General features: G+C 42.6%; 1 protein-coding gene across 1 annotated transcript; it reads left to right on the forward strand.

Annotated features, from left to right (window-relative positions):
• On the forward strand, positions 1–27,728 carry OSBP (oxysterol binding protein). The gene is made up of 14 exons (XM_081312664.1): positions 1–909; positions 11,375–11,583; positions 13,585–13,835; positions 17,110–17,308; positions 17,433–17,535; positions 20,172–20,226; positions 20,810–20,941; positions 21,149–21,394; positions 22,294–22,414; positions 22,892–22,995; positions 23,198–23,293; positions 23,600–23,778; positions 24,847–25,067; positions 25,399–27,728. The coding sequence occupies exons 1-14, from the start codon at positions 557–559 to the stop codon at positions 25,539–25,541; spliced, it is 2,412 nt and encodes an 803-aa protein (XP_081168790.1). The 5' UTR covers positions 1–556; the 3' UTR covers positions 25,542–27,728.

Raw genomic sequence — 27,728 nt, forward strand, 5'->3', positions numbered from 1 at the left:
TGCAGTAATCCTTGTCTCTTCTCAGTATAGGCAGATTGCTGGCCTCTTAATGTGGAGCTTTCTCTTCCTCTTTCTCCATAAACTCCCATGATTGCGGAAAGCCAAAACACCATTCACACCTCTCCAACGAGGAGATCCCGTTCTACAATTACATCATGGTAGGCCCCTCCTCCAAATCACCTTACTGGTTCCTAAGAGAAGAAGACAGAGGAGGCGGCCAATAACAGCGGCAATAAAGAAAGCGAACAAGACAGCTGAGCGAGCGCATGAACGAACCACTTTACCGATGAGTCCCGCCCCTCCGATTTGGACAACCAATAGCAGTAGCCAGAGGCAGTACCAATCGGCTTTTCAGCTCCTGGAGTGGAGATCGCTGAGAATAGGGAGGGCTCGTGAGAGCGCTAGCCCTTCCATTGGGTGAGCGGTAGGGGTGGAGGGCGAAGGAAGGAAGGAGGGAGGAGGGAGGGAGGCGCTCAGCCTCCGGCGCTTCCTCGGCTCCCGTTAGTAGACGGCGCTTAGGCTCGGGCTTGCGAAGGCGGCGGCTCTGCGCTGTGCGATGTCGGAATTGCGAGCAGCGGGACCCGGCCCAGGCATGGCGCCTGGCGTTCCAGGGGCCCCCGTAGCTACCGGCCCAGGAGGAACCTGCGGACCTGGCCCTGTGACCCCGCTGCCATCGCCGGGGCCAAGTGCTGGAAAAGGTGACGCCGGAGGAGGGACATTGGGCCCTGGGGGACCGGCCCCAGGGGGGGTGACAAGCGCTCCAGGGGGGAGCTCTTCTTCCGCTTCCGGGTCAACGAGCTCAACTTCCGGGGCGGCTCGGGAAGGCTGGCTTTTCAAATGGACCAATTACATCAAAGGGTATCAGCGGCGATGGTTCGTGCTGAGCAATGGGCTTCTCAGCTACTACAGGTGAGGCCGAGTCCTCTTCCGCCAGTACAGGCTGCTTCTGCCCCTTCCTCATAAGGGCTGCTCGAGCTTTGCTCCCCTCTTGCCCTTCTGCCTCCTCCGGGCTGATACTCCCTCCGCTTCCGCCCCACAGGGAGGCTGGCGAGCGCCCTGCGTTTTCCTGCCACGTAGCACGAGGGTATCCGGAGCCAGCCGCGGCCTCAGAAATGTCGGGGGCGGAGCAGGAGGGGGGGGGGTGGCAGCTGTGCTCTTCCAGCCGTAGTTGAAAGCCAACATCTGGCCCTTTCTCCGTCGGGCACGCGCTAGTTGGGGCTGCTGGCAGCGATTTCTTGGAAGCCCCGGGTTCCATTCTTTTGCTTAGCCCAGGGGTAGGCAACCTCGGCTCTTTTATGACTCATGGACTTCAACTCCCAGAATTCCTGAGCCAGCTATGCTGGCTCAGGAATTCTGGGAGTTGAAGTCCATGAGTCATAAAAGAGCCGAGGTTGCCTACCCCTGGCTTAGCCAGACACCCTCGCCGGGTGCCCAAATCCCATTCCATCTAGCCAGTGTTTGGAGGACCACACTTAACGTTAGAGAAGGTTGTAGGGATTTTGTACTCTTTCTTTCTCTTTCTTTCCATCACCCTCTTTCCTCTTCGTTTCTTCCACCGATTTACAGCACCTTCAATTCACCAGAGATGGATGTGTTTTGAAGATCAGTCTTAGTGAGTGTGTGTGTGTGTGTGTGTGTGTTTTAGTTAAGCACGTTGGAAATTAATGACTCTTAACATCAGCTGCACTGAATGAAGAATAGGAAGAGTTAACTCACATTTAGTGGCCTCTGTAACCCAGTTGCAAATTGCAAGCTCCTTAAAGAGCTATGGACTAGATATGGCAGTTGTTGTCTCCTCGTGCCAGAAATCTAAGCAACTGTGTACAGGCATGCTGCTAAGGAAAAAAACCTCTTCAGAGCTAGGTTTTGTCAAAGTTAGGAGAGAAATTCATTTCAGTAGTTTAGAAATGTTATTCACAAACTTTTCATGTCACACACCAGTACCTTTTTTGAGGTTGTAGATGTGGCATAATGTACTTTGGACAACGCACATTTTTTTGTTTAACTATTAAACTGATGACTGACTGTGCAGGCAAAACATTATTTTCAACTCAGTTTATCTGAGACTTCTCTCTACCTAAAACCTAGATAATGAAATTCTCTCCTGAAGGAAAGTTTGGCTGGCTTCCACAGTACTATATCTTCTTTAGAAACCCATTAAGGTATGTTTGTTCACGCATGCATTATGGGCTAACAACTTTCGGACCAAATTGTCTTATAAGTTGGTCTGCTACTTCTTTTGTTTTTGTGTTGTGGTCTTTTTGATAAATTAGCTTTGTTTTAATTTTTGTACTTCCTGTCATTGAGCATTGTTGGAGTCAGGGCTTTTTTTTGTCATAGAACGCTCGGAACGGAGTTCCGGCACCTTTTTTGGATGGAACCTTGTAGGGTAGGCAAGGCGGGTTGTATGACACGTGTCAGTTCCGGCACCTTTTCCTTTTACAAAAAAAGCACTGGTTGGGAGTTATTTTTGTTAATTTTATTTAATACTCTCCCCTTACATTTTTGGTTTTGGAGGAAATAAACTAAGGTCCTCCAAGAAGAGCAGTACAAAATTAAATAAATACCATTGAGGTGAAGGGATAGGATAAGCTTCTGAATACTGCCCTCAACGTCTTTGAAGAGGACTGGATAAAAAGTGTAATATCCCAAGCTGTTAAAGATTTTGCTTTTTGAAACAATCTCATTTGAAATGCCTCTCCTTTAAATTGTGGTATACTTGTGTTTAATTTATCTTCTGGACATTCAGTGTGGGTTTTTTCTAAGCAAGTTCCTACCAGTATTGTCTCTCTAAACAGCTCTTTGTAACTTATACTGCTGGGTTACCTCTGCCTGACCCATCCATATATTTCATATAAATATTAGTGTATATCACTACAGATGAATTAAGCAACAAAGTTTTCACTTTCAAATCTTGTGGGCCACTATATAATCAGATTGTGTGTATTTCTCTGTAAATTAAACCATTTAGTTTAATGAAGTATGTAATCTGCTATTTGAAAGTTTGTTGTATTCTCCCAAGTCCCTCAGGTCAGAGGTAGAGAACTCCAATTTCAGAATACTAAATTTGACTTTGAATCCCTCTGGTCTGCTTCAAGGAATCTGCTCTCCAAGGTCATTTTGATCTCAGAAGGACCAAAAGGAAATGTGTCTATCTGGAGGCAAGACAGGACAGGACAGGACAGGATAAGGATCTAAAGGAACATGATCCTCTCACTCCAGAGGAAAACTCCAGAGGAAAAGACCAGCCGTTAGAGGGGAAGCAATTCAGAAAATATATGGAGAAATTCACATGTTTATCTTATTCTGTGCCTTACAGAGCTACAAGAAAAACATTGGATATGGTGGAGCGTTTTGACCTTGGCTTTACTCCTTTATTAAAGGATAAAAAGATTATTGTAATATATCAAAAGAGCATTTCTGAAGATAGAGGATTTCTTTATTTGTGTATTGATAAATGTTATTCTAATTTGTTTAAAGAATTCTAAAATCTTAGTGTTTTCCTTTGAAAAGGAAGACTAGTTTCTCTTTTTGTCCTGAGTTTACCTACCAATTTTATTGTTGTACAAGAGAAGAGTTGCTACCAGTATCTTTCTCAAAATGCAGAGCTGCTAACACTTGAAGTATTTCTTCCACTGAATTATGTGTGATGTTCCATTTTCAACCCAGTCTTACGCATCATCAGTTTCATTTGGGGTTTAATGCACGAAGACATTTGAAATAAATCAGTGTGTTATCTAGACTACTGATCTGTAAATAATAATATAGTGTATTTTTATTAGCAGCCAAGTAGCTAGCAATTCCTTCTCCATTGCCAAGCATCGAACTCTGTTTTAAAAACATTTTATAAAGCAGGCATTGTAGTGTAGATGAAAACCTTCAGAGGTACTCTGAAATGAAGGGATGGAATCATCTGCCCCTCATCTATTCTATCTTACACATTGAATTTGTTGTCACTCTGTTGCTAGACTGTTGATGTGTGATAGTCTTAAGTCAGGCAACTTAAAATATCTGAGAAAAATTCAGAATAGAAATGTGATCAAAAAAATAATAGGTTTTTTGGTGATGAAACTGGTTGTTGGACATTATTGGTCTTGGAACATTTTTCTCTCTTTAAAAATGGCATGGTTAAAGGAAAGCTGTATTTGATAGAAGCAGATAAGTTAATTCTTACCATAATTATATGGTAAGCATATTGAGCTGAAGCCTGTTTTTTTCCTTAAACAGAATTATGACTTTAAGTTCAATATTTGGGGCTATGTACAGGATATATTACCTATGTTGCATATTGTAAATGTCCTTCTCAATATATTTAAGGCACCGTTTTCCAGGAGATGTGTTAAAACGCAAGCATCTCCTGAGCTTAGTAGATAATGTACTGTTTAAAGGGCCTCCAGCTATCTGAGCAGTGCAACAGGTTCAGTTTTCAGTTATAAATGCTTACTAATGAAATAGCAGGGATATTATTCCTTATACATCTCAAGTAGAAATGCTTTCGTGAGTGTAAGAACTCGGTTATGGACATTCCTGAAAATTTGTAAAGCTGGGCTATATTCAGTCTTATTTGTTAATAAATTCAAATGATTCAGTGAGAATTGCTTCAAAGTTAATCTGCAGGGAAACAACATAAATCTGCAAACTTACATCAATGAGATTTAAATCTGAGTAGATATTTATAGAACTACAGTTAGATTTCACCTGAGCGATCTTGCATGGGAAGAGGGGCACCAAAGGAAAACCTAATCTCTAAATTTGAAAATGTCTTTCGGGCAGATACAGGTAGTCTTCGATTTACGACCACCATGGAGCCCAAAATTTCCATTGCTAAGCAAGACAGTTGTTAACTGAATTGTGCCCCATTTTACAGCCTTTTTGTCACAATTGCTAAATGAATCGCTGCAGTTATTAAATGAATCACACAGTTGTTAAGCAAATCTGGCTTCCCCCGGTGACTCTGCTTGTCAGAAGCCAGTTGGGAAGGTTACAAATTTATTTTTTTATTTAATTTGTAACCTATCTTTATTATTTTTACAAATAACTCAAGGAGGCACACATATCCAACACATCTTCCTTCTCTTCTTTTCCCCACCACAACAACCCTGTGAGGTGGGTTGGGCTGAGAGAGTGACTGGCCCAAGGTCACCCAGCTGGCTTTCATGGCTAAAGTGGGACTTGAACTCACAGTCTCTCTGGCTTCCTAGTCTGGTGCTGTAACCATTAGACCAGGACACTCAGCCATGATATATGCATGCCAGTTGCCAAGTGCCTGAATTTTGATCCCGGGGATGCTGCAACGATTGTGTGAAAAATGGTCCTAAGTCACTTTTTTCAGTGCTGCTGTAACTTTGAACGGTCGCTAAATGAACGGTTGTAAGTTGAGGGCTACTTGTATTTGGAACTATGGATCTCGGTTATCAAACATCTTTATATTTGTATTTTTGATATTTGGCAGATTCTTTTGGTTTCCAAACCAAATTTAGGCTAGCCAGGGGTTCTGCTTTTCCTCATTAAACTCCACAGTGTGTCTGATGGTGTCATCTGATGATTTCATGAAAAGGGTCATGTAGTTTGCTTGGCAGCAGTATGAAACTGATTAATACCTTCTTCCAGAATTTATTTTTCAGTAAGTTCCTGGTATCCTCATGTAAATTCCTGTTAGGTGTAGCTTCAGTATAGGAAGTCCTTAACCTATAACCATAACTGAGCCCAGAATTATGGTCATAAGTTGAGACATCAGACCCAATTTTTTGGTATTTTTGTGATGATTATGAAGCGAATACCATGGCTCTTAAGTAAATCCATTATGCCCAATGGGCATTTTTTGGGGGGTGGGGGGGGCAGAAACTAGAAGTAAACCCTAGGAACTGGCAAAAAAAAACCATTTTAAAAAATGCAGTCACGTGACTGCAGGACCCTACAAACAACTGTAAAAATAAGCCTCTTGCCAAAAGCCCAAAATGCAACCACGTGATCATGGGGTCTATGCAGCTACTTTAACTTCAAAATCAACTCGCACCTAGTTTTTAAGGGGGTCTGCCGTAACTTTGAATGGCCGCCAGTGGTAAGTCAAGGACTCCCCGTAGAAAGGAACATGAAAACATGAAATGCCATCCCTTAATCAGCAGACCTCTCTTGCTTGTTAACCACAAGCTCTTTATTATTCATGAAGTAACCAGACTCAGGTGGATAAGAATAGCTGGCAATAGGAGGTCATATCTCCCTGGTGGTCTGAAGTTGCTGAGAAGGAGGCCTGCCTGCATGGCTTGTCGCTTTCTCCAGACTAGACTTTCTAGATGAGGAGGTAGAAATCCAGTGGCATTTGTAGTGACACTTGTTGGCAGTTTCTGTGTCCTTCAGCTTCTGAGCGGGAAAGAGATGGCTCTGTCTGGTACCAGGTCAATATAAGAGGACTTTGTTCTCCGTTTAGGCTGGAGCGGGGAGGAGCTGGGTGAATGTCAAAGGTATGTGTGGTTGGTTATTTCTGCAAACTTGGAAGGCAAGGAGGCACAGCAATATCTACAGCCAGTTTTGCGAGAATTGAAGGAAAGGAATGAATTGTAGTATGGTTGACAAATGAAGCCTCTCTCACAAATATTGTGACCTCATAGATGAAACAGTGATTAGCTCTGGAACTCTTGTCAAAGGACATGCACGGGAGGGGGGAACATAGAGGTGGATACATAATATATGTTGGACTAGACTTCCCCAAACTAGTCCTTCCTTACTGCTGGATTTCATCACCCATATTTATCAGGTAGTCCCTTCCTATACACCAGGGGTGTCAAACTGCCGGCCCATGGGCCGGACACATCATCCGGAAGCCGCACCCATCCCATTGCTGGCAATGGCAAAACAATCCCGATACGTCTCGCAACGTTACGTGACGTCACGAGTTTGACATGTCTGCTATACACATATCTATGCACACACACAAACATGCACACAAGCACAAATAAATGTATTTGTAACTATAGATATGTTACTGATTTCCATTAGAGCAGACGTGTCAAACACAAGGCCCGGGGGCCGGATCTGGCCCGCGAAGTGGTTTCATGTGGCCCGCGAAGCCATCCTGGAAACAGTGAGGGAACGGCCCCCACTGCCTTGGCCCTGGCCCAGAGACCCTCCTTCTGCCAGAGACCCTCAGATCTGTCCCACTCCTGCCCAGGCCCCCATAGGCACCCTTGATGCCAACGATGTAGAGCTGGCCACGCCCACCCAGTAGGCCACGCCCACCCGGCCCCTTGAGGGCAACTGCAATGCTGATGCGGCCCTCAGTGAAATTGAGTTTGACACCCCTGCATTAGAGAGATTCTACTTACCAGTAGATAACTTATGCTTAGTCCCACTCTCGGTATCCTTGGATGCCACAACAATATTCTCTTTCCTTCAGTCTGGAGCTGCGAATTTTCCTCCACCACTGCTCCCCCCCCCTATTTAAAATGTCCTCATTCCTGGGTTTTGTGACTGATATGCATCACAGTAAACATACGAAGAGATGTAATGGCGGTTGGTTGTTTTTTGTTTTCTTTTTTAAGGGAATCTTGGGACAATTTTCTGTGCTAGGAAAGAACCTGAGCATTTTTGTGACTCCTGATAATGAGTGTTTTATACTGTATGCAAAAGGGGGGAAAATTAAAGGAAAAAATATTCTTATCCACTAGTAAAAATATTGTTATAATATGTATTCATCTCTTGTTATCATTGAAATCCATGTATTTAACAAAAAATAAAACAAGAATAAAAATCAGAAATTAAGCATATAAGCGAGCATTTGCATCTAAATAGTTCTCTGATTGAAGTTCCCAGCTATAAAATGCTTTTTTAAAATGCACAGTGAGAACCATATTATTTTAGACTGTTGTAACTTTGAAGAATTTCTTTCCTAATCTTGATTTGTTTTGCTGTGATAAAGTATGCAGTATTTCATTTTTGTTTTCTCCCTGTTACTTTCTATTACCAATTCAAAGAACAGAAACACCTACCTAACCATTACATCTTCTAGAACAAAATTAATATGTGAAATAACTTCTTTCACATTTTCAGACATGACTGTGAGCAAATCCAATGTCCTTTTGCACCAAGGATTGTGGCAAAGCAGACTGTCCCAGCAATCAGAGCTCTAAACCCTCGGGAGACGGCTGTTTTATGGTCTCCTCACAAGGAACATCTGTATGAAGCACTTAGCAGCAATTTCAATTTATCCTGGGAGGAATTTGAGGCCTTAATCTATTTGCGAGCTCCTTGTTCTGCCATGGTCATTGGCTCTGCAAAAAGCAAAGGCATCTTAAATCCACCTTTGTTTCCCCTGAAGTCAGTTCATAGCTAGACCTCCAAAGATGTTTTAAATAAATATTTATCATTTTGTACATTTTGACAAATGATGTTTATTATGTAACTGCTCAAATGGAATAACAAATACATCTATACATAAAAGTGGTTATGCACACAACGTTCAATACTGAATATATAGACCATTGATAGCGAACCTTTTAGAGACCAGGTGCCCCAAAACCACCTCGCCCCTACTCTGCCCCCGCCTTTCCTGCCCACAGGGCCACCCGCCGCCACCACGGCCCGCCACAGCAGATCACCCAGGCAGCCCAGCAGCGTCATGGCGGCCACACCCTGCACGAGGGCAGAGTCTTGTCCCCGCTGCCTGGCTGCCGTGTCCTTGGCTGCGCTGCTCCATGCAGGCTGTGCCCGGGGCGACTCTCCTCTGGGGGGGGACTGCTGGTGAGGAGGAGGCCATGGGGGGTGGCGGGGCTGGAGTGACATGCGTACCCACAGAGAGGGTTCTGAGTGCCGCCTCTGGCACCCGTGCTGTAGGTTCGCCACCACTGATACAGACCAGACTTACTGCAGTTCAGTAGGGGGGGAAAATGGATCCCTCTGCATGTGTGTACTTCCACTTAGGTCCTCTTCACAGTTTGTGAAAACTATTAACACTAGCTTGTAAATAGTTCTGGATTTGAACCTACACAAATCATAATTCTCACACTCATTTGGCTAGAGTTCTTACACCAGGTGTAATTATTGTGCAATTAGCTCAACCTTTCCCAATATGTTTTCTTCCAGTGGGTTGGGATTGCAACCCCCAGAATGCCTAGGGATTATAGCACAGAAGTAAGGACTAGAAACTTTGGAAATTAAGAATACCAACATTTCTGGAAGGCACCATTTTGAGAAAGGCTGGATTAGATAGATTGAGATGCTTCATTCTGGTTATTTCGGAGGTACTGAGTAACACACTGCTGAAATTTGGGGCTATAGCTAGGATGATCAAATATGTGAAATGTCTACTAACACATTATTTCTAGGCAGTACCATTTCACACTGTCTGGAAGGGTGTGCTATGACTCATTGTTTTTCTGTGGACAAATATATCTATGAAAGAGTATGGGGTTTTTTTTCCTTTTGAGTAAGTGATACTTGTAGGTGTGTACAGTCATATTAGTGTCATATAATTACTGCCTGTAGGGTTACTATCCAGGAACCTATTAAACAAATATAATCATATTTGTTCATGAGAGGGAAAATTCTAAAATGTATAACTACTCAAAACCTTTGTTAGAACTATGAAATAAAAAAGAGTTGTTCTCCATTTTACTTGATAACTGAAGAGTCTACCCTACTTCAAATTTGAATTGTTGCTGCCATATATTCATAAAGTCTTAAACCAGTTTTTATTCCCAGCTGCACATTTGAAAAATGTAAATAGTACTAATCGACCTCACAAAACTGTTGCTGTGCAATTAATTAATTGGAGGAGGGCTTAGAAAATCAGAAAGGCAGATGTACATACTGAGGGGAAGAAATATGGCTAGCATTAACATCATGCTCAATAATTGGAAGCTCAGATTAATTCCACTTTCCTTCTAATCATGTAATTTAAACTCTGTATATTCATATGCAAAACTGCTTTAGCATTCTGCTCCTACCCTGGGTCTCATTGCTTTATGTACTAGGAGCCCATTTTTTTTTATTGGCAGCTCATTGTTTCAGTTCTGTGAAAGTTCACAACATCTGGTAATTAATCTTAAGCAATTTATAATCACTGAAATCCCTAGACTTCTTTCTTCTTGTGGGAACGGTAGCAGATTACTTACTGCCCCAGGACATCAGGCAGCCTAAGCCTCTTCCCTCCCCTGCCCTGCCCTCTCATCTTCCCCCCCCCCTATTCCACAGAACCTCCACCCATTTACCACAGAAGTGAAATGGAAATGGATACAGAAACAGTCATGTAAGCCTAAAATAGGCTTCACACTGTTTTAAAAACAAAGAACTCACAGTGGCCAGGGACCCTAGTTCCATCTGCTTTGAAACCATGCCCACTTACTATGGTCTGAAATATCCCAGAAATAAATATGACCTGGTCCCACAAAAGATCTTTATACCTAAGGGAAATGGCTGGGGTTCTGTTGGTGTCATAGAGTGACTTTTTCAGTGAGAGCATCCATTAATTGAGGATGGAGGGAGATGAATTTTCGTGATTCCCTCATGTCTTGCAGCCTTTCACCACCATCCTACCCAGCTAGTCTTTGTTGATTTGGTGACTTTCAGAAAAGGGTGGGAAATGATGTGTTGTTTGACTACAGGGTGGGTGGGCATAAAATTGTCTCCCTCCCTTTTCTTGCCGACAAAAATATCTGCCAAGTCACAGAGCCTTCCATTAATTGAGTGACCAGTTAGATACAGCCTGGGTTAGGACGCTGAGCTTGTCGATCAGATGGTCGGCAGTTTGGCAGGTCGAATCCCGAGTGCCGCGTAACAGAGTGAGCGCCTGTTACTTGTCCCAGCTTCTGCCAACCTAGCAGTTTGAAAGCACGTAAAAATGCAAGTAGAAAAATAGGGACCACTACGGTGGGAAGGTAACAGCATTCCGTGCGCCTTTGGCGTCTAGTCTGATGGGGGACGTTAGGGTTTTTTAATGGGTTTTTTATTGTTATTGTATTTTTTAATTGGGCACTTGTTTAATTCCTTTTTAATGTTTGTATTTGTTATTTATATATGCCCTGTTCACCGCCCTGAGTCCTTTGGGAGAAGGGCGGTATATAAATTTAATAAAAGTAAAGTAAAGTAAAGTAGTCATGCCGGCCACATGACCACGGAGACGTCCTCGGACAAGCGCTGGCTCTTCGGCTTTGAAATGGAGATGTACACCAGCCCCTAGAGTTGGAAACGACTAGCACGCATGTGCGGGGGAACCTTTACCTTTACCTTTAATAATGTTCCTAGCTTGCTCTTAATAGGCTATATGTCTCTAGTGAAGTGTGGGTCACATTTTCCCATCCTCTTACTCTTTGTCTCAGACTAAACTGCTGATGCTTTTATTACTTCATTCTCCTATGCTCTCTATGTACCTTGCCCACAGATCCAAAGCAGAGATGCGACACACCTGCCGTGGAACCATCAACTTGGCCACAGCAAACATCACTGTGGAGGACTCCTGTAATTTCATTATTTCCAATGGAGGGGCACAAACCTACCACTTGAAGGCCAGCTCAGAGGTTGAGCGGCAGCGCTGGGTCACAGCCCTGGAGCTGGCCAAAGCAAAAGCAGTTAAAATGCTGGCAGAATCAGGTAAAGCACAAGTTAAGAGCAACAGAAATAGAAGCAGGGTGTGGAGGAGGGGCAGGAATATTAAAAGTCTTATTGTGGAGGAAACATCTAAGAGAAGTAATGTGAAAAACTGGGCAGTGAGTAGCTCTGAATTTGTATGATTTATGACTTGCCAATGGAAAGTAGCTGAAGCTCATCAAATCCTTTTCATCCTACTCCATTATTTTTAATACCCGATTTCTCCTGTGGTTTCAAGGATGAGTAGATGGATGCATAGATAGATATATCATGTATATGTTTATCTTGTATATGTGACTAAGAACTAAAATATTTGTAGATAGCATCTCCCATTTTATTTTCAGCTGGGAATTACGAATGTTCTTCCAGTTTGTCCTGTTCAGGCATCCAGCTCCCTGTAGCAAGAATTTCTGCCAAACACCAACCGTTTATTGTTCAGTTAAATTGCTCAATGTCCTCTGATTTGTGTGTAGGGCATACTGAGGCCATTGGCCACGTTGAATTATTGTGAATATAAGATACCTCTCAAAATTGTTGTTCTGTTTTTAAGCATCAGATTTCCCAGGACAAGTTAGACTTATTTTGTATCGGTACCATTGAATTGACTCTATAGTTCATCTAATGCCCTGACTCCTTTATATCTGATTAGGGAAAATACCCAAATGTCAGTGTCAGTGTCAAATGGATACTCCAGTATAGAAGAAAATTTTGTGATTAAGAAGTTGCTCTTTACATCCTCAGTTCCTTACAGGATTGTACTAGATACGTTATTTCTAAAAATACATTTGTTCCTTGCCTGGTATGCCCTGAGTGCATTCTTTGCTGACTTGCCTCTAGTTTTGGAATTTTGTACTTATTTTGTATTTGTGAAAGGAAAAACACATGAAAAATGTTCCACTAGCTCCTATACAGTTTTTGGATTTTCATGTAGTATTAAGAACTTGGCTGTGGAAACAAACAAGGTATTTGGCAGATTTTCCTGGAACAACATTTTTGCAGCTTTCAAAGCAAAATGCCATCTGCCCAGTAATATCTTTTGAGTTTGCCCTGAAGGTTGCCAATATTAGCTTTGCTTTAGCTCTGTTGAATGTTCAGTCCACTATTTATTTTTCCATGTAGTCTAAGGTAAAGGCGATAATAGGACCATTAATTCTACAGATTATTGTACTTATTTAAAAATGTAGTACATTGCAAGCTAGTCCTGGAACTCCTTGATCTTCCAAATTCTTATGGCCATTACCTTGTTTACAGAGTAATATACAGTATTTGAAATCTTTCCAAACACAGTACTGTCCTATTTATTTTCATGCTATGTCTATGCTTTACTCTTAAATATTTGTGCTCACAGTTTGTTCACAGTTCACTATCATTCCAGTTTGTGAGTCACTGTTTGTAGAGAAGGATGAAGAAGAGTGATGCAACTTTTTTTTAGAGATCTGGGGTGTGTTTGTTTTTTAAAGAAGAGCTTAAGAAAAAAAATCAAAGGTCCAACTAATCCACCGTTCTGTCTTTGAACAGACTCTGGCCATTATACTCTTGAAGTCATAGCTAGAGCACAGAAGTAATATTCTTTATCTGAAACCTATGTCCAGTATCTGATATTCAAAGGTGTTTCTATAATCAAGGATCCTGGCTCTTTTGCAGCATAGAGCTTCCCGATCCTTTTTGAACACCCTTATTTTTATGGTTGCTAACTTTGTGTTATTATTGTTTTACTGGTCTGTCATTGCTTTTTCTTATTTTTATCATTCTTGCCTTGAATTGCTTTGCTTGCTTATTGAGGCTATAGAAATTATTTTGCTTACGTGGGTAAGGTATATTTTCCCAATCATATTAAGTATCTGTACAGGGTTGATTGGAAAGTTTGTCCCCCTTTGTTATGTGACCACCTCCCTATGTTCTTATAAAGACAGTGCCCATGTTGGAAAAGCAAGAGAATTTAAAGGTGTGCCTGGTTTAGAAATAGGCTCCTGTGGTACTACATTTTCAGCTTATTCCTTACAGATGAGTCAGGTGATGAAGAATCTGTATCCCAAACGGACAAGACAGAACTGCAGAATACTTTGCGCACCCTCTCCAGCAAGGTGGAGGATCTCAGCACATGCAATGATCTGATTGCCAAACATGGAACCGCTCTGCAGCGCTCGCTTAGTGAACTGGAGACTCTGAAGCTACCTGCTGAGAGCAATGAGAAGATCAAACAAATCAACGAGCGTGCCACGCTCTTCCGTATCACTTCCAATGCCATGATTAATGTAAGTGGTTTGATTTTTTCTGGATTTTTCCTGTGCAGCTAATAGAAAACCCTCAGGTATGTTCTAGCTCAAATGCTCTGGCTACTTAATTATATTCAGGTTAGAGCACCACAATGACATTTTCTTTTGCGTTTTTAGTTGCCTTGACTTTGGGTAGATTGGTAAATGCCTTTAGCTGGAGGGGGCGAGACATAGCGTTAGTGTACACACACACACAATTCCTGCTTGTTTTGAATTCCCTGCAATGGCCATATGCTATATTCCAATCAGAAGAAAAAGTTCAGGTTTTTTTGATACTGGGAAGAAACAGAAGAGATGAGTAAACTAATATGGGGGAAAGGATCTTCTGAAAAATTAGGATAAGACTAACAGCACAGTGTGAAGATTTGGTGACCTTTTTATCATGAGGGTTCACAGCACAATTGCATTCTTTGTTTCCTGTTTGCTGGTTGTTGCCATCAGACGAGGGCATGAAAATTGAAGGAGGATGGGGTGGTTGAGAAACGGCAGAATCAACAGAATCTTGGAAAGGCTTGGCTTCACTGAACACAGTGGGATAAATTTCTGTGCAGGGTTCATCATGCAGCAATCTCCCTTATCTTCTTAAAGGAAATATAAATAAGAAGTTGAGCTAAACAAACCCCCATTAACGTCTGAAAAGCAGTTTTATGGTCCAGCGCTGCTATAACTCTTAGAGAAACTACCTTGAGAAAAAACATTTGTACAAAGGAGATGCTTTTAAAAGTGGGAGGTTGGATATATGCCTGTACAACCAACATTCTGATTTATATGTCTGAATAAAGGAACCTATAATTTTTAAAACAAAAAAAATCTTAAACAGCTACATTCTCTTCTTCCTGATCAAATAGATACAGTCTTTGGTATTATTTTTAGTCAGTAGAAGTTGCTGTAATTAAATCTTGTAGGCTAACCTTCTGTTATTGAAAGCATGCTACAGAAATAAAAAAAAGCCTTACCAGCTTGCAAAATTATTTACTACCCTGATTAAGAAGATAGTGATGAGTGCACCATTGGAAGAGCTGAATGACTAGGTTAGGGACAAAACATCATGGAGATAATTGCTAAGACCCGATAACAATGTGGTGGCACATAATCAGTTGTAATCGGCCTGTGATTTCACTGAGATCAAAAGCGTCCCCTACCCTCATCTTTTAGGCAGATGGACTGAGTGATATGTATATCTCTTCGGCAAGGCCATTCATTGGCTTGTAATGGAATTCCTTGTTGCCTGTGGCTAGCAGGTGTGTCCTTAAGTACAAGGCTGGAATTCTGATCTCTGCAGAAAGAGTGACATCACAATATTCAAACAATGGGCATGTTCGCTTCAAAACGGTTTTATGCATCAAAAATAGCTTGAATGAAAATTAGCCCTTTAGGAATGTTGTAGTTGGCCTCAGGTATGCAGAAAAATCTCAGAGTGGATTCAAAATGTGAAGATAAAAAGGTGAGAACTGTCCTGGTACATGTTTAGGAGCAAAATGTAATATGTCTCGGGAGCTACACCTTTCTTTTCACAGAAATTAATAAGGCACCCACGTATGTTTGTATTACTGGGATTTCTTAAGAGGGCTGCCGGGTCACTCATCCAGAGTCCTGTTCCTCTAGAAGTCAGATGTCTGTGAGAAGCCTGCAAGCAAGACGTGAGCACAGTAGTCCTTTCCTTCATTTGCCCACTCCCATCCCTTCACTCCACCTGGAATTATGAAGTTTATTGCCTCGTTGTTTGTTTGTCTATATCCCGCCTTTATTGTTTCTATAAATAAGGGGGCAAACCTGTCTAATACTCCTCCTTTCCATTTTCCCTACAACAACCCTGTGAAATGGGTTGAGCTGAGAGTGAATGATTGTCCCCAAATCACCCAGCTGAATTTAATTCCTGGGGTGGGATTAGAACCCACAGTCTCCCAGTTTCTAACCTGGTGCCCTAACCACTAGATTAAACTAGTCTAGGTAATGTGTAGCTATCATACATCAACCTAAAAAGAGCGTGGTGGCTCACGAGGTCAGGATGCTGGGCTGTTGTTCAGCAGGGTCTCATTCAAGACCTGGCGGCTGCTGCAGGACTGGTTGAGCTCCAGTCAGATGCTCCAGCTCTTCCCAACCCAGCAATTTGAAAGTGGACCACCACAAATAGATAGATGGGTACCACCTTGGTGGGCAACTTAATGGGGACATGAAAGGAGTCCCCAACTGGGCATCCCCCAGGCAACAGTGGTGTCCCTGTTCAATCCTTTCAACTCAAGCATTTTCAAGTCAGGCACTACTACATGAATGTAGTAGTAGCATACATCATCCTTTGAGAACCAAGTTCTCTGGGTTTGTCTAATTTTGTTTCAAATCTATCCGCTTTGGTCGTCATCACTAGTTTTTATGATAATGAATTTCATTGTTTAAATTTATACTATAGGAAGAAGTGCTTTTATCTGTCTTGAATTACCCATGACTCAACTTCATCGGATGATTTTAGTATCATGGGTGTGCGAGAAATACTCTTTCTATCCTCTCTCCATACCAAGCATAATTGTATACAACTTTATTATAAATTCTGAATATTTAAAATTGTCTTCATTGGTAACACCATTTTCAGATATCCAGAATGCTTTTTTTCAAATAGACAAATACTCCAGTGGGGTTTTTTTCTTAAAGACACTTTTAAAAATCTTAGGTATTTCACATTTAGGGACACTAAAAATCCTTTTCCAAGGTGCATGATAAAAATTGTGGGTTAAAGTTTCTGAATGTTGAATATTGTCTGGTGGATTCTCCTTATTCTTTATGCTTCCTTGTCCCTTTCTGTCAATGTTAGTCTCCATGTTCTTGTGATTAATGAACTTAGAGCCATATGAAATATTTTGATTGGAATTTTGGTAACCAAATGATTGTAGCTGTGCATATTTAAGTGTAACTGTTCACGTATATTTGAAATTGTTGGGTAATTGTTAAATATCTATTAGGTCCAATAAATTCTAGTGGACGGAAGTAAGCTCTTCTATAGTTACTATTGTCCAACAAGAGGTCATTGTTGGCCACTTGAATGTAGTAATAACTGGCATTCTAGTGTATTTTAACTTTGGGTGGCTCTGTTATGAAGCAGAGAAAATGACCTCTTCCCAGTAACATCCTTTAGAGGAAGCAGATTAATACAAAAAGGAATTGATGCCAGAATAGTACGGCAAGATTTTGTATAGCTTTCACCTTAGGAGAATGATATTGAAAGCGGCATAATGATTTTACCGCATCTTCTTCCATTTAGGCTTGTCGAGACTTCCTAATGCTGGCCCAGACACATAGCAAGAAATGGCAGAAATCTCTACAGTATGAGCGCGACCAGCGTATCCGCTTGGAGGAGACACTAGAACAGCTGGCTAAGCAACACAATCACCTGGAAAGAGCTTTCCGTGGAGCTACAGTCCTACCCGCCAATGCACCTGGCAACATGGATTCCTCGAAAGGTAAAAGTCAGACTTGGCAAGCTGTTCTTCCAGCCTGTCTCTTGTCATATGTCTTCCGCTGAAGTTCTAGAATCCCAGATAGTTAAATTCATAAAAAGTAACATTGATGTGTAATTCTCTACAGATCAGTGTTGCTCATCAAAGGGTGATATGAGTGATGAAGAGGATGATAACGAGTTCTTCGATGCTCCCGAGATCATCACCATGCCCGAAAGCATGGGACACAAGTGAGTGATGTCCTGTTCAGTTGAGAGCTTCTAGCCCTTCAGCCTTTGGCATTTTAAATGCCAGATCCATAGAAATATTTCCCTTATCTCTTGACTCTTGTGAGCAACCAGAGCACTGTGAAGAGAGAGAGAGAGAGAGAGAGAGAGAGAGAGAGAGAGAGAGAGAGAGATATCATCCACTAAACTGCATGTAAAGTTGTTCAGATAGTCATTCTTGAAACTTGACTGAATACACTTAGCTGCAGTCCTTTCCCTTATCATCTTTTCTCTCTCTCTCTTTTATGCCCAAAGCACATTAGTTTCTCTTGACTAGAAACCTGGAGGGGGAGATACCTAAAGATCAAAGAAGCTGTGATTTGTCTCCTACCAATTCTTGTGGTTGCAAATCTTAAGTGGGAGAGTCCCTCGGGAGAAGGGCGGTATATAAATCTAATAAATAAATAAAGCAACTGATAAGCACTGACCTTACACAAGTGTTATTGTGATAAAACACTTGAGACGCTCAATTCCAGACATTCTAGAGTGAATCTGGTTTTCATCCAAGTTTTTTTTATCTGATTTGTAACAAAACACACCATGGTTTCCTTGTAAGAAGACCATGGTTGGGGAAGAAAGAGAGGATGTGTGATTCAGCTGATTCATTGTATAATCTCAGAGACTTTGATACCATTGACTGTAGAGTCTGATTGATTTGGGGGGGGGCGCTAAGCGACATAGTTGTAAAGCATGATGAGATGTGACTACATCAACTTATGATAGCAGTTGAGGCAGTTCCAGTTATCTCTATTAAGTCAGTCCCATGCAGCTATTAAACTGGGATGTCATGTGATCACCATTTATTATCTCCTGCAGGTTTCCCCACTGATTTTGCTTAGTGAAGGCCAGCAGTGAAGGTCACAAATGGCAATCACATGACTGGAGGATGCCGCAATTGTTGTAATTGTGAGCTAGTTGACCAGCCCACATTGTAATCAATTGACTGCAGGAGTGCTGCGATGGCCGCAACAAGGTTTTTTCCTCATTCAGTGCTTTCATAACTTAGAAAAGTCTCTTAACAAATGGTCATCAAGTGAGGACTATCTGTATAGCATTGCGGTGACCTCACACTTCCCTGGTGACTATGATTAAAAGATGGTGCTGGGGCACTTGTCTCAGCTCTGTGATATCCCATACAATTCTGCTTTACTTGTCACATAGATCACTAACTATGTGAAATAACAGAAGAGATAATCCAGAGATGGGAAAGATGCATATCAGGTATGGGGAAACCAATCACTAAAGGTAGCAAGATAATAAATTGAAACTCAGTTCATAAACAGCATTAGTAGATGGTTTCTCCGTCCAGACTAGTCGTGATCAGTAGTGTTTCCAGAATTGCACCATCACCACTCAGTTGTTCAGGCCTGTTACTGATCTACAAACTTCCTTGGATTAGATATGTAGTGCAGGGGTCTTCAGACTTGGCAACTTTAAGACTTGTGGACTTCAACTGCCAGAATTTCTGGGAGTTGAAATCCACAAGTCTTAAAGTTGCCAAGTTTGAAGACCCCTGATCTAGTGTTTAGTGTATTATGTCAGCAGAGGCCTCTCTTTGAGTCTTCCTTCAGTCAGAAGCTCAGAATACAGCTCTTCAAGAGAGAGTCGTCTTGGATGGGGTCACCCAGTTGCAGAATGTTCTTTTTCCCAAGAAGCTGGCTATGTTTTTGGCTCTAGCTAAAGACGTTTCAATTCTCCCAGGCTCTTATTGTTTTTGTAACGTTTCAATTCTGTCCGCAGCAAGGATTTAAATATTTGGATGCTAAAGTTAATGTTTTAGATCGGGGTGTCAAACTCAATTTCATTGAGGGCCGCATCAGCATTGCGGTTGCCCTCAGGGGGCCGGGTGGGTTTGGCCTGGGTAGGCGTGACCTACTGGGTGGGCGTGGCTAGAGTGTGTATGGCTTACTGGGTGGGCGTGGCCAGCTCTACATCGTTGGCATCAAGGGTGCCTATGGGAGGACCTGGGCAGGAGTGGAACAGATCTGAGGGTCTCTGGCAGAAGGGGGGGGGGTCTCTGGGCCAGGGCCAAGGCAGTGGGGGCCGTTCCCTCCCTGTTTCCAGGATGGCTTCGCGGGCCGCATAAAACCACTTCGCGGGCCGGATCTGGCCCCCGGGCCTTGTGTTTGACGTGTCTGTTTTAGATGTTTGTGACTTTTGCTGATTCGTTTTATATTAGCTGATACACTTTTCTGAATTATATTCAATTTTTTTTTACTACTACTGTTGCTCCGTTTTTGTTATAGTATGCTGATAAAGTGTTTTAGATGATAAACAATTGGGGGAAGTAAAACCGGAAGATTTAACCAATTCCTAAATAACAAATGCTATATCAAAATAGTTATCTGGAATTGTATAGCGCTTACATATCCCCTTCTGACTTTGAAAACGTTTTTAGCCCTAATTGCCCACAAGAATCATAAATGTTTCATATTTGACAGTGTTCTTAATGATTTCCAATTCTGCCAAAATAAGTAGCGTAATGTAGCTCTGCCAGTGGCTTGTTGCGTTGCTTTTTGAACAGCTTTTTGGCCAGAACATCTCAGCTGGAGCATCCCAATTCCTTTTTTTCTTATGGTGTGTCTTTCTAACTCCTTTAGACGAACAGGCAGCAACATCAGTGGTGCCAGCAGTGACATCAGTCTTGATGAGCAGGTACTTTGCTTTTGTTTTTTGGTTTGAGAGGAGGGAAAGGGACGTGGCTCTTTTTATTAGATTCTATCGGGTGATCGAGGTTTCACTGTAGTTGAAGGCCTAGATCAGGGCTAAGGAACGGCTTCCAAGTGTTTTGACTCTCAAATCCCATCAGTTTTAAGTTATCGTGATTAGTGGCAAAAATCACAGGAATTGTAATCCAAAGTATCTTGAAGCTTCATATTGCCCGTCTCCAACCTAGGCTTCTCATTCTAGCGTAAGAGTGAAAGAATTTAAGGCATAACTTGAGATACAGCTTATTGAAGACCAGGGGGGAAAAAAGCGTAAACTTGACCACAGCTTCACTCATCCCATCTTTTTGCTATTTGGCATGCAGATTTTAGGGCTCCAGAGGCAGTATTTGTTGGGATAGCTGTCTTCATTTTGATATGTTAGATGTGAATATTTGACACTAGAGTAACTTTACTTCTAAACTTTCAGCAAAGTAAAGTGGAAATTGTTGGGAGTTTGCTCAGAAATTGATATGCATGTTATCCCTTCTCCATAAGACTATAACTACAACAGTCTTCTTTTTCTCCTGAAGTGCAAACATCAGGGAGAGGATACTAAGAAGGAGAAGAGAACTCGGATTCCACACAAACCAAATTACAGCCTGAATTTATGGAGCATCATGAAGAATTGCATTGGCAAGGAGCTCTCCAAGATCCCCATGCCGGTGAGTGGCTTTCATCTTGTTTTTTGGAGAAAGGTAGAAAGCCAGCTAGTCGCAAGAAGCATAATTGTGCCAAACTTCATTCTGCAACATACAGTTTAATTTCAATGCACAAACTGGGGCGTGATTGATATATCTAGCTTTGAATCAGATACTTTATCCCCAGAAAGGATTTTTTTTTTGCTTAGCACCTGTTTCTTCTGCTTCCAGGTTAATTTCAATGAGCCACTATCCATGCTGCAGCGTCTCACAGAGGACTTGGAATACCATGATTTGTTGGACCGGGCTGCCAAGTGTGAAAACTCCTTGGAGCAGCTTTGTTACGTGGCTGCTTTTACTGTATCATCCTACTCCACGACTGTCTTCCGCACTAGCAAGCCATTCAACCCTCTCTTAGGGGAAACGTTTGAGCTAGACCGATTAGAAGAAAATGGCTACCGTTCCATCTGCGAGCAGGTAAAAAAGCAGAGCGTGCTCCTGTCCTCTTCCTTGATTCCAGGACAGTTCTGTCACTTCTAGTGTTGTATAGTAAGGGAGTGATAGGCCTTCTCAGTGGTGGCTCCTACTCTTTGGTTGACCTTACCCATGGATATGAGGATGGCCTTCTCCCTCTTTTTATTTGGGAGGCAAGTTAAAGCCATGCTGTTCCAGCAGACACACAGACCCTACTTTGTCCTGGTGCCTCTTATATAGTTTATTTTTATTTGGTTGCACTTTGTGTTAATTTAACTCTGTATATATAACGCTGTAGGGACGCGGTGGCTCAGTGGGTTAGGACGCTGAGCTTGTCGATCAGAAGGTCGGCAGTTTGGCGGGTCGAATCCCGAGTGCCGCGTAACGGAGTGAGCGCCTGTTACTCGTCCCAGCTTCTGCCAACCTAGCAGTTCGAAAGCACGTAAAAATGCAAGTAGAAAAATAGGGACCACTACGGTGGGAAGGTAACAGCGCTCCGTGTGCCTTTGGCGTCTAGTCATGCCGGCCACATGACCACGGAGACGTCCTCGGACAAGCGCTGGCTCTTCGGCTTTGAAACGGAGATGAGCACCGGCCCCTAGAGTCGGAAACGACTAGCACGCATGTGCGGGGGAACCTTTACCTTTACTATATAACGCTGTGTATATTCATTACCCAGAGTTACAGTTGATTGAATTGGCTTATAAATATGGTAAATTATGTCTGCTTGCCTGCCTGCTTGTCTCTGTCACCAGCGGAGTTTACTTTCATATGAAAGTGCCTCGAGACTTAGTAAAATACATTGCTGGAGTCTGTTTTCATCTCTTCTTCTGATGCATAGCCCTGAGCCCTTCATTCCAGGACTGACTGTGCCCTTTTTGCCTGTGTGTCCTATTTGCTAGGTGAGCCACCATCCTCCAGCTGCTGCTCACCATGCCGATTCCAGACATGGTTGGACCCTTCGGCAGGAAATTAAAATCACCAGCAAGTTCCGTGGCAAATACCTCTCAATCATGCCGCTTGGTAAGTCTTGGTCACTGACTATCCCTTTTGTGGCCTGTAGGAGGGCACAGCCAATTAATAAAACTAACAGCTAATATAATCATGTTTGCTCCCCAACCTAGTACAAAGTCTGTGTGTTTCCAGCTTTTTGCTAATTAGACCTAGGCTGTGTGAGAAAGATAGCAAGCCTTTACGCTGAATATTTGCCATTAAGTGCAGCATTTAGGATGCATTAATCTGTGCTGCGTATCTCAGTGCTGGAGATATTTAGAATACATGCAGACTTCAAGGGCTCATAAAATGCATGCATGGAAAGAATAGCAGGTTGCTATTCTTTCCATGCATGCATTTTATGAGCCCTTGGATAAGAATTAAAGTCTTCCATGTCCATACCTAATAGTTACATCCACTGAACATGATATAATTTCCATTGAACCTTAACAAGAAGTCTTCCAACACTGTGGGACTACCTTAAATGTATCGTCTTCCTATCTCTAGGTACCATCCATTGTATCTTCCATGCAACCGGCAATCATTATGCATGGAAAAAAGTCACCACCACAGTGCACAACATAATTGTGGGCAAATTATGGATAGACCAGGTGAGTTACAGTAAGGCAACATTTTGGTGGGATGATGTTGCAGTCAAATGAATGGTTGGAGCATAGTGCTAGAAGCCAAAGCCTTGGAGAGTGGTTCCTTCATCTTTTGATGACCACAACAACAATTATATAACTCTTTTAGAATTTTTCATAGGTAGTATTGAGCCTGCTTGATTTTGTCCCTTTCTTTTTTGCTTCCCAGTCTGGTGAAATCGAGATTCTGAACCATAAAACGAATGAGAGATGTATTCTCAAATTTGTTCCTTATAGTTACTTCTCCAGAGATGTGGCCAGAAAGGTAGGAAACACTATGCTTTATTTATTATCAAGTGGGGTGGCAAGGATGGGTCTGTATGCTAGCAAAATTAATGGGCTCCATGGACAGCACTCCTCCTGCAGCCAGGCCGACACATCCTTCTTGTATGTAAAAGTTGCTCAATATTCTGGGGAGTAGTCAGGACGAGTGTTTTTCAGTTCATGTGCGAGTCTGGAAACTCTTCAAACACATTTTATCCTGTATGTAGATTCCTGTTTACCTTTATTGAAAAGGTAGCAGCAAAAAGTAGAACTCTGCCCCATGATTCTCCTGAACTCCTAATAACAGGTCACGGGCGAGGTATTGGATCCTTCAGGAAAAGCGCATTTTATGTTGTTGGGCACCTGGGATGAGAAGATTGACTGCTTCAAGGTGAATCCCAGCATGGAGAACGGTGGTGACAGCCGTCTAAGAACACATGAAACGGAGGACAGCAGGGTGGTGTTGTGGAAGAGGAACCCACTCCCGTAAGTAACGGAAGGAGCTTGCTTCCTACAGGGAGCTGTGGGAGCCAAGACGCTTTCTCTGCTGACTAAAGAGGAAGTTCCGTGGATTCAGTTGATTTTGGTTGAAAGGGGGGGGGAGAAATAGATAGCGATAGCGTTTAAATCACACCACTAGACAGTATTGTTTTCTATATTCAACAAATACATTCAAAAGAGATTGTTAAAATAAATGATGGAGCATTATGAAGTTTGTGGAGAGGGGTGTCTGCTAGCAGTGGTGTAGGTCAGAGAATGGAGAGCCCAGAATAATCCATCCTCTTTCTCCCCTTACACTTTTAAGGCAGGCATGTCAAACTCGCGAAGTCACATGACGTCGCGCAACGTATCGGAACTTTTTCCCATTGCCGAAAATGGGATGGGCGCGGTTTCTCCGTGACGCTCCGGCCCGCGGGCCGGCAGTTTGACACCCCTGCTTTAAGGCCTATTCACCAGTTGTTGAATGTACCATTGACAGTTATTTCAAATGGAAATAACGTTTTGAATGCAAATGTCAGTTATGGATAGGTATACTCATAGACTTGAAATCCAGCTTAAAATGGTCCGATTCATTAAACATTAAGCAATTAAGACACATCTGAGATGCTTTATGTATTCAAGGTGGACAGTGATTAATAAGGGTGTAGGTCTATACATGTGTTGTATGTAGTATGTTTTAAATGTGTGTTATGTATGTGTATACTTTGAGAGCAAGCAACCAAATTTCATTTTTCATGTGTGCCATTGTGCCCACAGGGAAAAAAATGACAATAAAGGTTATCTAATCTAATCTAAAGGTTATCTCTTTTTTTTGTAACTTTTCTCATTACTCACTTGATTGGTGAGCAACAGATCACTGTTTTCCTTCTGTTGAAGCAATGGGTGATGCATCTAACTTCCCAGGGTCAAGAGTTGCTACTTCTGCGGAGAGTGACAATGAAACGGCACTTGTGCGAGGGATAAAAGGGTGGGAGAGAGAAGATGAATATGTGTCATTGCCTTACCTGTGAGCTTTGCTAGCGCTTCTGTTCTTCTTCTCCTCTTTTGGTACAGGAAGAATGCAGAGAACATGTATTATTTCTCAGAGTTGGCTTTGACTCTCAATGCCCCAGAGCACGGGACCGCTCCCACGGACAGCAGACTCCGGCCTGACCAGAGACTCATGGAGAATGGGCGCTGGGATGAGGCCAATGCAGAGAAACAGCGCTTAGAGGAGAAGCAGCGCCTTTCCCGCAAAAAACGCGAAGCTGAAGCCATGAGGGCGACAGAGGATGGTAAGTGTCTCGTTGGCCTCTTCCATTTAGGAAGCGTTTTAAGAATTTAGGAAGCTACCTTATACTTACAGTTGCGCAATGGTCCACCTGGTCCATTGTTCTGTGCTCCCCACTAGCAGTGCTTCCTCCACGTGTTGGGCCAAAATCTTTTCTAGTCCTGTTAGCTAAGATGCTGTTTGTGTGGAGGTGTAATTGCTTTTAAACTGTGGCCATTGCCTAAGATGGAAGCTTTAGTGTTGTATTCTCAGGAGAAACAGCCTGTCTGACACCTTTTTTTTTTTCATCAATCTGACAATTCTCACTCTTCTCTTCTGCTGCCTCCCTTGCGCAGGAACCCCGTACGATCCCTACAAGGCATTGTGGTTTGAGCGGAAAAAGGATCCTGACACCAAGGAGGTGTCCCACGTATACAGGGGAGGATACTGGGAAAGCAAAGAGAAACAGGACTGGCACATGTGCCCTGATATCTTCTGAGCTGGAAGCAGCGGGACTCTTCCCAGGAAGAGGTAGTGGACGAAGAGTGGAGGGAAGCAGCTGATCATGTGACTTCTTGGCTCGTGCTTTTTTCACTGACTTGTCTGTCTTAATCAATTGTTTTGACTCAATCACCCAAACCAGAATCCAGCAGTGGTGATTGGCTGGATTGCCTTAGCTGAATGAAGTTGAAGTTGGTGTCTGGATTCCTGGATGGCTAGGGAAAAATAGATATAGAGGACTGCATCTTCCATTTCCCTGCTCATACAGGTAGTTTGGGGAGGAAGAAGAGAATGCACGGATTGACACCTGCCCTCTTTTCCAGCTTTCTGGTGCTGTAACAATTACACCCCCTTTTCAACGTTCATAGGCAGTGGCAAGCAGCAAGACCAAGACTCTTTATGTTTGCCCAGAGCTGGTTGAGAAGGAATAAGAAGACCTATCATTTTGACCAAGGAGGTTGTTTTCTTATTTCTTCTGCCCTAACTCTGTATATCATCCTTAGGACAAGGAAGACTTCCTAACCATATTGAAGGGAGGGAAAAGATGGAAACCATGTCTGTTGTGGCTTTCAGTTCACATAGATAGGAAAGCAATTAGCTGTATCTTCAAAGAGTTCAATTTTTTCTTTGAGGATCACTTGGTGTTGCAAAGTCAAAGATGCAGTTTTCCCTTTTCAGGTCTACTCTTCACACCAGGCCCTAGCACCTTCTCCCAAATTGGGCACTTGGATGGGCAACGATGCAAGATAGAGCAGAGCCTCCCTGTTCTAAAGCAACTTCTGGCTCAATGCACATCTGTTTATATGTATATTATATATATGTAGAGAGAGATCTAATTTTTGTTTTGATTTCCATTCCTTTAGACCCCTATTTGATAACACTAGTCCCCTGCTGCTTACTTCCACTGGGCCCCAAATCCACGGAAATGCCGCGCGGGAACCATTACCTAAAAACAGATCGTCTTGCCTCTAAAATAATGAATAATTCTACATAGGCAAAGTTGGAGCTGAGTGGCATCACTCATAAAGCTCCTCACTCTATGCCAGCTCAAGCCAGGAGTTCATTGATTCCTTTGTAAAATGAGGAGACTGGGAACAGCCCAAACTGGTCTGGGCCGTTTAGTCACAGCTGCCATAACCAGATCCTGAGTGAAAAACTGCTGCCACTGAGTAGAAGTGGCAAAGCGCATAGAGCCTGCCCAGACGAGGTGGACATGTAGGTTGGGATGGGGCGGGGGCAAAGACAGCCCCTGCCCTTGTCTAAGGATCACACTTTGAGGTGCCTTCCTTTTGTGTTTTCTCTCGTTTTATTTTGTTTTATCCCTCTACCTTTCAACTTTAGCCTGTAAAGAAGAAGAGGCAACAGTGGTGCTTGCTGGCTGGGAGAAATGAGGCTATGAGACCTGCCTTCCAGGCAGCAAAACACTGTGCTGCTCAGCAGAAGTAAATTGGGTCTGGGGGTGCAGTGGGTACACTGTGGCTTGGTCCCTATTGGAAGCCTCTTTTTTTTCCTGCAGCGGACGGAGGCCAGGACCTCCCTGAGTGGGAGAATGGTGGGCTTTTTTTAAAATATTAAAAAAAAGCGGGAGAGAGACTATCTTTGCAATTCTATTGTGGTTGGGTTTGTTTTGAGGGGAGGGGGGGTTACTGTCTTTTTTTTTTTTTTCAAAAAAACCCTAAATTAAATAATAAAACCTGAAATATTCACAAAGATGCATCTGTGCCTTTCTGTTAAGTATCAAAACTTGAGGTGGTTTGGCCTCATGCCTTAACCTTTTAAAATTTCTTCAGGTGGATTCTGTGTTGAAAATAACATACGCCATCTGAACTATCCTTTGCCCTTCCTAGTTTTTCCAGTTTACATTAGTCCTTGAGACTGGGGGACAAAAAACATGGAATTCGCTGTACTTAGGGCTTCCTTCAGCATTTGGGTCTTGTGCATCTTAAAATGGCTGGCAGGGAACCCCCTTGAAATTTGGACAGTGAACACTTTCTGCTCTTGATTGGGCCCAACGAATGAACAATGGACAGGAAGAGCAGAAGAAAAGATAGGTTAATGTTCTGTCAAAGCTACTAATAAGCCATTTTTATCACTGTAGCAATATAGTTTTTACCTGTTTCAAAGTATTAATACTTAATGAGAAATGACTGGCAGTATCGTACAAGCGTATTGACTCTTGCTCCTT

Source organism: Vipera berus (assembly GCF_964194415.1).
Source record: "Vipera berus genome assembly, chromosome: 1".
In the NCBI taxonomy this organism is placed as follows: Eukaryota; Metazoa; Chordata; class Lepidosauria; order Squamata; family Viperidae; genus Vipera; species Vipera berus.

Coding starts and splice junctions, on each gene's coding strand:
- OSBP (XM_081312664.1), top strand. CDS start 557: ATGTCGGAATTGCGAGCAGCGGGACCCGGCCCAGGCATGGCGCCTGGC. Junction 910..11,374: donor GGGCTTCTCAGCTACTACAG/GTGAGGCCGAGT, acceptor CCTTGCCCACAG/ATCCAAAGCAGAGATGCGAC. Junction 21,395..22,293: donor ACCGTTCCATCTGCGAGCAG/GTAAAAAAGCAG, acceptor CCTATTTGCTAG/GTGAGCCACCATCCTCCAGC.